The 11,346-nt window shown below is 37.4% G+C and overlaps 1 protein-coding gene and 1 non-coding gene across 2 annotated transcripts; both read right to left on the reverse strand.

Moving 5' to 3' along the window:
• Positions 1 to 7,940: 7,940 nt before the first annotated feature.
• On the reverse strand, positions 7,941 to 8,486 carry LOC109809308 (uncharacterized). Its single transcript, XM_020372571.2, has one exon. The coding sequence runs from the start codon at positions 8,484 to 8,486 to the stop codon at positions 7,941 to 7,943; it is 546 nt and encodes a 181-aa protein (XP_020228160.2).
• A 1,940-nt stretch (positions 8,487 to 10,426) lies between these two features.
• TRNAK-CUU (transfer RNA lysine (anticodon CUU)) lies at positions 10,427 to 10,499 on the reverse strand. The gene has a single exon. It is a non-coding gene; the product is annotated as a tRNA-Lys (tRNA).
• Between the last annotated feature and the right edge of the window lie 847 nt (positions 10,500 to 11,346).

Raw genomic sequence — 11,346 nt, forward strand, 5'->3', positions numbered from 1 at the left:
GAAAAATGAAAAGAGAAAGAAAACTATGAAGCTTGGATTAAGGATGATTCCGATGAATTGTTACAATTGATAGTGAATGCTATAAAAAGAGGATAGAATATTATAGAGAATTATTATTATTATTTATCTAGACACTATTTTTTTTATTTATTATTTTTATCTTGGACTCTTTTTAAATTTGAATGTATAATTTTTTTTAAATCTTATCAAATGTCAAAACTCCACAAAATCCCACAGAATCCATTAAAATCCTAATTTAAAAGTCTTGCAGAATCCATTAAAATCCTGATTTTAAGTCTTGTAGAATCTTGCAAAATCTTAAAAGTCATGAAAATCCTACAAAGTCTTTTAAAATCTGCAGGATTTTTTTTAACTAAAAAAGTCCTTTAAAATCCTAATCCAATACACCCCCCTAAATGGATTAGTTGGATTGCATTAGGGTCCACTTAGTGGTAAAATTTGAAATAAAATGTAAAATATCTTAAATTTAAATCTTAATTTCATTATTATAATTTTAATGAATAAAAAATAAATTAGGTTATTTAATATTGAAATTGACATTAATTTATTAAACTCAATATTTAAGATCGTGTTGATAAATAGATATGCTTATTTTTTATTCAGAGTGTATTTAAAAGGATATAAGTTAGCTTTATCTTTTTCTTTTATGGAAATTTATTTTAGTAGTTTTAATTTATTTAGATAAAGTAATTGAAGTAGTTTATGAAATAAATTATCTTATAAATACTTTTTTTTTTTCATTTTTATCTTGATTTTTTTTAATTCAAATAATTAAATATGTTTGTTATGTTCTTTTACATTTATCATATAAATTATTAGTTAATTTTATTAAAAAAAATTAATCCAATTAGTTAGTTTATAAAATTTGTTTTTTAGTCCATAACTTATAGTTTATAAGCTCTAACTAGATTAGTTTTACTAAATACATTCTTAATATTTTTTTTTTGTGAGCAAGAGGGCTAAAAACCGTCTGAATCCTCTAATAAAAGAAGAAGCAAACCTAACTATAAGTAATATAACTTGAATAGAATAAGGAGAAGAATAAAAAATCTTCAACTCTTCTTTTATAGGTAACTTAAACTTGAATCAACAAATACGGTTAGTTTTCCAAACAATATGATTACAAGATAAAATATGCTCCTAGTGAACTAATCTTGATACTTCTTTGACAATATTAAAATAGGGATGTGATCTAAGGCAACTTTCATCGATGTGTTTCACAGTTAAAGACAAGTCAAATTTGATCAAAATCCTTTCACTAAGCCTTCTGTAACAGCCCAAGCAACCCGCATGTGGATATTGTCCGCTTTGGCCCACGGCCTCACGGTTTTGCTTCTGGCAATGGCACGCATGCCACCCCAAAAGGCCTCCACACAAGGAAGGTATCCACACCCATATATATGGCATGCTTCGTTCGCCTTCCTAACCGATGTGGGACTATATCCACCCCCCCTCAAGGGAGTCCAGCGCCCTCGCTGGCACACCGGCCCGGGTCCCGGCTCTGATACCAAATGTAACAGCCCAAGCAACCCGCATGTGGATATTGTCCGCTTTGGCCCACGGCCTCACGGTTTTGCTTCTGGCAATGGCACGCATGCCACCCCAAAAGGCCTCCACACAAGGAAGGTATCCACACCCATATATATGGCATGCTTCGTTCGCCTTCCTAACCGATGTGGGACTATATCCACCCCCCCTCAAGGGAGTCCAGCGCCCTCGCTGGCACACCGGCCCGGGTCCCGACTCTGATAATGTAACAGCCCAAGCAACCCGCATGTGGATATTGTCCGCTTTGGCCCACGGCCTCACGGTTTTGCTTCTGGCAATGGCACGCATGCCACCCCAAAAGGCCTCCACACAAGGAAGGTATCCACACCCATATATATGGCATGCTTCGTTCGCCTTCCTAACCGATGTGGGACTATATCCACCCCCCCTCAAGGGAGTCCAGCGCCCTCGCTGGCACACCGGCCCGGGTCCCGGCTCTGATACCAAATGTAACAGCCCAAGCAACCCGCATGTGGATATTGTCCGCTTTGGCCCACGGCCTCACGGTTTTGCTTCTGGCAATGGCACGCATGCCACCCCAAAAGGCCTCCACACAAGGAAGGTATCCACACCCATATATATGGCATGCTTCGTTCGCCTTCCTAACCGATGTGGGACTATATCCACCCCCCCTCAAGGGAGTCCAGCGCCCTCGCTGGCACACCGGCCCGGGTCCCGGCTCTGATACCAAATGTAACAGCCCAAGCAACCCGCATGTGGATATTGTCCGCTTTGGCCCACGGCCTCACGGTTTTGCTTCTGGCAATGGCACGCATGCCACCCCAAAAGGCCTCCACACAAGGAAGGTATCCACACCCATATATATGGCATGCTTCGTTCGCCTTCCTAACCGATGTATATATGGGTGTGGATACCTTCCTTGTGTGGAGGCCTTTTGGGGTGGCATGCGTGCCATTGCCAGAAGCAAAACCGTGAGGCCGTGGGCCAAAGCGGACAATATCCACATGCGGGTTGCTTGGGCTGTTACATTTGGTATCAGAGCCGGGACCCGGGCCGGTGTGCCAGCGAGGGCGCTGGACTCCCTTGAGGGGGGGTGGATATAGTCCCACATCGGTTAGGAAGGCGAACGAAGCATGCCATATATATGGGTGTGGATACCTTCCTTGTGTGTGGAGGCCTTTTGGGGTGGCATGCGTGCCATTGCCAGAAGCAAAACCGTGAGGCCGTGGGCCAAAGCGGACAATATCCACATGCGAGTTGCTTGGGCTGTTACACCTTCTACCTTGGACTATTCATAAACCAAGAAAATTGACCTAAAGTTTTGTTTGAATAATCAAACAACTTCCTAGGCAACAAGTGTAACCAACTACGAATCTCCCCAAGTCATCACAAATCATTCCACCACAAGAAGCTTCACTTCTTTTAGTGACTGTCCCATCACAATTAAGATTACATGACCCATAGGAGGACACTTCCACTAAATCTAGAGATCAATCAATCAAACCTAGATATTGAACCCCCTGACCCTCCAAAATAAAACCATTCATAATAGCAATCACTCTTGCAATTATTTTCGCTACTAGTTAATATGATGAAACTTGTAATTTTTGAAATATAAACTTGTTATGTCTATGCAAAATAGAATCAAGGGTAATGAAAAAACGACAACTCTAGTTCATTGGCTAGGAACCCATCTTAATCAGATTCTTATGTAGCCATACATGCAAGGATTCACTAAAAAATTGCACTCCAACATAGTTTCTAAAAACCCTCTTCCAAACTTCGGTAGCAAAAAAGCAATCCCATAATTTGGGGCGACTTGTGACACTCATCTACCTCCAAGAATGAGTATCAATTAATTTCATAAAAATAGTTCATAATGTCTCAACTCATCCTCATTTAAGCTTATAAATAAATAACCCAGTTCATCGAAAGAATAAACAATAAAAGTAAAAAAAAAATCAAATTACAACTCAAATGTACTAGACTTAAATCAAAGAGATAACAAAATTCGTAAACTACTTTCAAGCCCTGGTATTACATTAGCATTAGACTCTCCACAACCACACCTAGATCTCTCCCTGTTCCTCTCAAGACTGAGGATCCTCTTTTACTAAATATACAAGAGACACACAAAAAATAAACAAGGAGTGAGAACAATCACACTCTATAGAGAATGGGCCGCAACCCTTGACATCCCAATATCCCACCTCTTCATGATAAATAACATTTTAATAACGATTAATACTTCGAAGTATAACAACACTTGTTTTAATTAATTTAAAACAAGTGTTGGTGTTTCTAAGTGAGAATCGATAATTGGTGTCGTTATCCCTGAATGGGAGACTAAATTTTGAAATTTTTTTTATTACTGTTATAATCGTTGTCCCCAATGAAATTTTTTTATATTATTATTTTTTTTCTAATGTCCTAGCTAGTCCCTAAAAGAGGGACTCTATTATTTTTTTTTTAATATATAGTGTCCCTATCTTCAGTAAGGGGGCTTTTTTTAAAAATTATTTGTTGGTGACACCACTTGGACTAGTTAGTAATTTTTTTAATTTAAATTTATTTAATTATTTTAATTTTTATTATATTGTTTAATAATAACTTATTAAATTTTTATTATATTAATTAAAAATAATTAATAATATTATTTAAATTTTATTTTTTCAAATAGTGGAGTAAAAAGTGTTGACAATATAAAAGAACTTCATTATTGACATCTAATTTATTATCAAGAAGCTAAGATGATCGTGTTGATTATTGTTCTCTTCAATTCATGATGTAGAATACATGTCTTTTGTATGTAGAGAATTTTATAAAGTATGTTTGATTGAATTATATGCTAAGATTAAGCGAACTATATAAGATATTTTGTGATGTTTATGTCTATCACGAACTCTAGAGAAAATTATTGTTTGCTTACATGAAAGTATGTGTGATGATGATTCATGAACTAACTTATGTGATCCATAATGTTATGTTTTTTAATAATAAATAATTTTTTATGTATTAGATATATTTGCATTTTTTTAGTTTTATTTAAATTGGTTATGTTAAATTATATAGATGATTATAGATTTATTTATTAATTACAATTGAATAAGTTATATGTATAATTAAATCCACAATAATTAAATAAATTTAAACCAAAAATAAATGAATGCATTATAAAATATTTGTAACTTAAAATTTTAAATTTAAATAACATTATATAATATGTTTAATTTAATAAATTATTACATATTTATTAAAATTAATATCTTTTTACTTAATATAAATTGTATCAATAAAACAAAAAAATTACTTAATTAAAATGTTAGCCTGTGCATCATGTGCTGTTACACGGTACAATGGCAAATACTGAAGAAAAAAAATACTTAATGCAATTCAAATGCATGCAGTCGTCCAATGCATGCCATGCTATCCATTCTTGCATCAAATCAATGGCTGCTAGCTAGTAGCATCATTTTGTAAATCGATATATGCATGTTGCCACATTCTAAAAAAAAAAAAAAGTTCTTTTATTGGAAATAGTGGTATTACATATTGTTCCAGTATTGAAGATCGCCGTCGAAGAACCCTTAGCGATACCGAGCTAAAGAACTTGACAGCAGTCTTGACCTAGAACATTCGATGAGAGTAATCTGCCGCCTTAGACCTAATCATTGCTATATATAACGGTGTAGCGTTATAGACATGAATCGCACTTATGATCCCATAAATCACGTCCCATTATGGACTCGTAACTCCTGGTATTTATTACCGTTCCCACGGATCGTGGGATCTTATTGATTGTCCGAGTGAGCCAGTTAATCTCCCCATATTTGGGTCCCTCTTGTGTGATCGGCATTTTACCGACCTGCCTCTAGTCGGCCAATCTGGTCGGCCAATGGGAGACCACCACGGTACATAGCCCTCCATGCTCGAGCACTAAGGTGCGAAGAGCATGTTAGATCGGTATTTTACTGACGTGCCTAGGTCGGCCAATCTGGTCGGCCAATGGGAGACCACCACGGTACATAGCCCTCCATGCTCGAGCACTAAGGTGCGAAGAGCATGTTAGATCGGTATTTTACTGACCTGCCTCTGGTTGGCCAATCTGGTCGGCCAATGGGAGACCACCACGGTACATTTCCCTCCATGCTCGAGCACTAAGGTGCGAAGAGCATGTTAGATCGGTATTTTACTGACGTGCCTTGGATCAGCCAATATGGTCGGCCAATGGGAGACCACCACGGTACATTTCCCTCCATGCTCGAGCACTAAGGTGCGAAGAGCATATTAGATCGGTATTTTACTGACGTGCCTTGGATCGGCCAATATGGTCGGCCAATGGGAGACCACCACGGTACATAGCCCTCCATGCTCGAGCACTAAGGTGCGAAGAGCATGTTAGATCGGTAATTTACTGACGTGCCTTGGATCGGCCAATATGGTCGGCCAATGGGAGACCACCACGGTACATAGCCCTCCATGCTCGAGCACTAAGGTGCAAAGAGCATGTTAGATAAGCGCTTTGTTGACCTTTTCCGACCTTAAAGTGCTATTCACACTAAGGTTTTGGGTCGTCTAAATTCTGACCTTAAAGTGCTCTTCACACCAAGGTTTGGATCATCAAAATGCCGACCTTAAGTGCTCGTTGCACCAAGGTATTGATCTTCTAAATTCCGACCTTAAAGTGCTCTTCACACTAAGGTTCGGATCGACAAAATGTCGACCTTAAAGTGCTCTTCACACCATGGTCTTGATCGTAAAAAGTCCGACCTTAAGGCGCTCTTCACGCCAAGGTATAGGTCGTAAAAATTCTGACCTTAAAGCGCTTTTCACGCCAAGGTATAGATTGTAAAAATTCCGACCTTAAAGCACTTTTCACACCTAGGTATAGATTGTTGAGAATGCCGACCTTAAAGCGCTCTTCACGCCAAGGTTGTAGATTGTTGGTAATGCCGACCTTAAAGCGCTCTTCATGCCATGGTGTAGATTGTTGAAAATGCCGACCTTAAAGCGCTCTTCAAGCCAAGGTATAGATTGTTGAGAATGCCGACCTTAAAGCGCTCTTCACGCCAAGGTTGTAGATTGTTGGTAATGCCGACCTTAAAGCGCTCTTCACGCCAAGGTGTAGATTGTTGAAAATGCCGACCTTAAAGCGCTCTTCACGCCAAGGTATATATTGTTGAGAATGCCGACCTTAAAGCGCTCTTCACGCCAAGGTATAGATTGTTGAGAATGCCGACCTTAAAGCGCTCTTCACGCCAAGGTTGTAGATTGTTGAGAATGCCGACCTTAAAGCGCTCTTCACGCCAAGGTGTAGATTGTTGAAAATGCCGACCTTAAAGCGCTCTTCACGCCAAGGTATAGATTGTTGAAAATGCCGACCTTAAAGCGCTCTTCACGCCAAGGTTGTAGATTGTTGAGAATGCCGAAATTAAAGCGCTCTTCACGCCAAGGTGTAGATTGTTGAAAATGCCGACCTTAAAGCGCTCTTCACGCCAAGGTATAGATTGTTGAGAATGCCGACCTTAAAGCGCTCTTCACGCCAAGGTTGTAGATTGTTGGTAATGCCGACCTTAAAGCGCTCTTCACGCCAAGGTGTAGATTGTTGAAAATGCTGACCTTAAAGCGCTCTTCACGCCAAGGTATAGATTGTTGAGAATGCCGACCTTAAAGCGCTCTTCACGCCAAGGTTGTAGATTGTTGGTAATGCCGACCTTAAAGCGCTCTTCACGCCAAGGTGTAGATTGTTGAAAATGCCGACCTTAAAGCGCTCTTCACGCCAAGGTATAGATTGTTGAGAATGCCGACCTTAAAGCGCTCTTCACGCCAAGGTTGTAGATTGTTGGTAATGCCGACCTTAAAGCGCTCTTCACGCCAAGGTGTAGATTGTTGAAAATGCCGACCTTAAAGCGCTCTTCACGCCAAGGTATAGATTGTTGAGAATGCCGACCTTAAAGCGCTCTTCACGCCAAGGTATAGATTGTTGAAAATGCCGACCTTAAAGCGCTCTTCATGCCAAGGTATATATTGTTGAGAATGCCGACCTTAAAGCGCTCTTCACGCCAAGGTACATAGCCCTCCATGCTTGAGATAAACTTGAAAACAAGGGAGGAGGGATAATCAAATAAGCAAATATTAAGTTCTAAATGCTTTCACTAATAATTTAGAATTATAAGTTGTTAGCACAGTGGCAATTGAGTCTCCAAGTTTCTACCACTACCTTTATCCAAGAGATATATGTAATTATCAAATGTGTTAAGAAGAATGCATAGCAACAATCACAAATGAAAAACAAGTTATTTTACTTCTCAGAACAAACAAAATCCAGAGTTGCGGATACTTTATCTTCACTTTTCAGTATTCATTTCGTTAAACACCATCCCATGAATAATTCATAATATCATAGCACCTCAAAGAGTAAATGTGTTTATTTCACTAGTGGAACCACTAGCAAACCTCATGTTGGACCAGGGAAACTTAGCGATAGCAGCAGCCTCGGGGCGGCCCAAACGTGGATGGTTGTTGCGGGCCCCGAAGGGTTGTTGGGCCTCCTTCTTATGATCGAGCCAGTGAGTGGTGACGTGGGCCTCTTCTTCGACGACGTTGGGCTTGGTTTGCTTGCTCATCCTCATCTTGTCATCTTCAATGATTCGGATCGGGTAGAGATGCGTGGAGATTGAGAGCGGGCTCCTGAGGGTGACGTAGGCCTTCTTGTAATCGGGTTTGGTGATCAACAAGCCACCGCGCTTCTTCTTTTTTTCGTCCATGTTTAGGGTTCGAACCTTTTCGACCTCGAAGCCGTAGAGGGACTCGAGGACGCGCTTGATCTCGATATTGGTGGCGGAAGGGATGGTCTTGAGGGCGATTTCGCGGATGTTGGTGAAGCTGTTGGGCATTAGAGGCTTTATCGGTAGGTTCGCGAACTGCACTACTCTTCTTCCCGATCTACTTCCCATGCTTCTCTCTATGCACTCCAACACAACCTTCCGCCGCGGAAACCTTTTTCCTTTCGTTTGTTACCGTCAAATACCCAACTCAGAAATCCTCATGGCATCTCCTTGACGCCTTTTGGTTAACCTCGATCATACTTATGCCTCTTCTTTCTCGATAGTTTTTATTGCTCCTTAGTAACCTATGCATCGTGACCTTCCGATCACACAAGGCAACCAAGGTGTGGGATGCAGTTTTACCTGCCCCACGGTGGGCGCCAAAATGTTCCGGTATTGGAGACCGCCGCCGAAGAACCCTTAGCGATACGGAGCTAAAGAACTTGACAGCAGTCTTGACCTAGAACATTCGATGAGAGTAATCTGCCGCCTTAGACCTAATCATTGCTATATATAACGGTGTAGCGTTATAGACATGAATCGCACTTATGATCCCATAAATCACGCCCCATTATGGACTCGTAACTCCCGGTATTTATTACCATTCCCACGGATCGTGGGATCTTATTGATTGTCCGAGTGAGCCAATTAATCTCCCCATATTTGGGTCCTTCTTGTGTGATCGGCATTTTACCGACCTGCCTCTGGTTGGCCAATCTGGTCGGCCAATGGGAGACCACCACGGTACATAGCCCTCCATGCTCGAGCACTAAGGTGCGAAGAGCATGTTAGATCGGTATTTTACTGACGTGCCTAGGTCGGCCAATCTGGTCGGCCAATGGGAGACCACCACGGTACACATATATATAAAAAAAGAATTGAATTCCTCTTTTAGAAACAACGTCGACATTAAAAAAATAATATAATTTTTTTTATTAGAAACAACGACACTAAAGAAATTAAGATTACAAAAAGTTAGTCTTCTATTTGAAGATAACGACATGAATTATTAAAAAGAAATTGATCTTCAGTTTTTACAACATCACTTATTTTAAATTAATTAGAACAAGTATCGTTAATATACACGGCTTGACTTCACTTTTAAGTTATTTTTGAAAAATGAAATTATGTGACATCTAGTGATACAATATTGACCAACAACACTCTCATTAACCACCTCAAAATATAAATAAGATTAAAAATGATGTGATTTATATAATTAGTTTTCATATTGAGTCTCCTTACCTGAAAAAGGCAGTAGAAAGTGAGTTGGAGGGTTGAATTGAATGAGGAAAAAGTGGGTTTCTTTGATGCTAAGGTTTCCCCTCCTTTGCCCACTATCAAATATCAAAATATAAGTAATTCAACAGCGCATGAGAAACATGTTTTCAATACACTCTGTTACCAATTTCCTCAACACTTTCAAAAATTAGCATACATATTCAAACTACACCCTTAAAAACTGCTCGCATGTTCTGCGCAAATCATTAATTCAATGATCTAAGTAAAATTAAAGTGTTCAATTTTGTTTTTTTTTGAAGAGTTATTTGTAAAGATATCCAATAATACTTCCTTTTTGAAATAGATTAAGAAATGTTTAATAAGTATAAATATTATTATATTTAATTTAAAATATTTTTATCTAATGTAAGATACAAATGTAATTTGATTTTGTTATTCATATGCTTCTAAAATAGATTTCATCTGTACTATTTTTCGTGAAGATCAAATTTGGTTGTTTTGAAATAATTATAATAATAATTGTTAATTAATGATATAAGGAGAAAATAATTAATTAAACTTTATAAAATGTAAATAATTTTAGAATAATGGAAGTAACATCTTTTAGAATAATGTATATAATTTCCTCGGTTTTAAAGAAAAATATATATATATATATGAAAAAGGCTTACCCAATTAGTATTGGGCTGTAAGGAATGATCATGATCATCAAAGCATTTGACTATATGGGCCTGTCTCCTTGTTAATGACCCATGAATATGGGCCTTTCTTCTTGAAGAAAAGATCAAAAGGTCGAGAATTGAGATAAAATCCAACAAATATAAAAACGCCCACCGTGGGGCTCGAACCCACGACCACAAGGTTAAGAGCCTTGCGCTCTACCGACTGAGCTAGACGGGCTATTGAAATTGTTTTTGCAATTTACTTTGTTTATTTTAATTATTAATCACCATCTCTCATCAAACACGCAGCAATCGATGATTATATTTGAAAATAATAGTATATATTAATTTCATTTACAACTTGTATAATCTATAATTATTTTTTTTGGTCTTTTTCGTTACCTTATTTTTTTTCTCATTTTTTTTGATAAGCATTACCTTTATAAATAGGAGGAGTGGTGTAGTTAATTTATGTAACAAAAAAAAACTCAATTAATCATTGTAAATTTATAATATGATTTATATATTCAAATATGTTTATTTATGTTATAATTAATTGTATAAAAAAAATATTGATCATATGGAATACATGTATAAAATTCTAGGAGCAAAATATGTTTTAATTCCTCTAAAATTTTCAAAATTTGAATTCAATCAGCTATATGAAGTGGACTATGATGATAAGTTAGTTTATAAGTTACTTTTTTATTTCTATTTTTATCCTTATTAATTTATCTAAAATCTTTTGTTATCTGAAGTAATTAATTATGATATTTTAAATTATTTGACTAACTTATTAATTTATCAAAACTTTCAATTCAATTACTTAACTTATAAATTTCAAAATTTTAACTATGAATTTATAAATTAATTTTACTAAACACATCCAATATATGAAAAACATTGCTAATTAAAATTCTTGTAGGTGCAAACTAGCCATGATTACATAACACAAAAAGGATTAAATGATTTCTATTTTTGGATATAATAAATTTTTTTATTTATTTGAATTTTCGTATTAGTCTTAAGAATACTGATTAATACTAACACTTGTTTTATTTTAAAACAAAACTACTCAACTCTGT

This window comes from Cajanus cajan, chromosome 5, assembly GCF_000230855.2.
Source record: "Cajanus cajan strain Asha chromosome 5, NIPB_CcT2T_4, whole genome shotgun sequence".
In the NCBI taxonomy this organism is placed as follows: domain Eukaryota; kingdom Viridiplantae; phylum Streptophyta; class Magnoliopsida; order Fabales; family Fabaceae; genus Cajanus; species Cajanus cajan.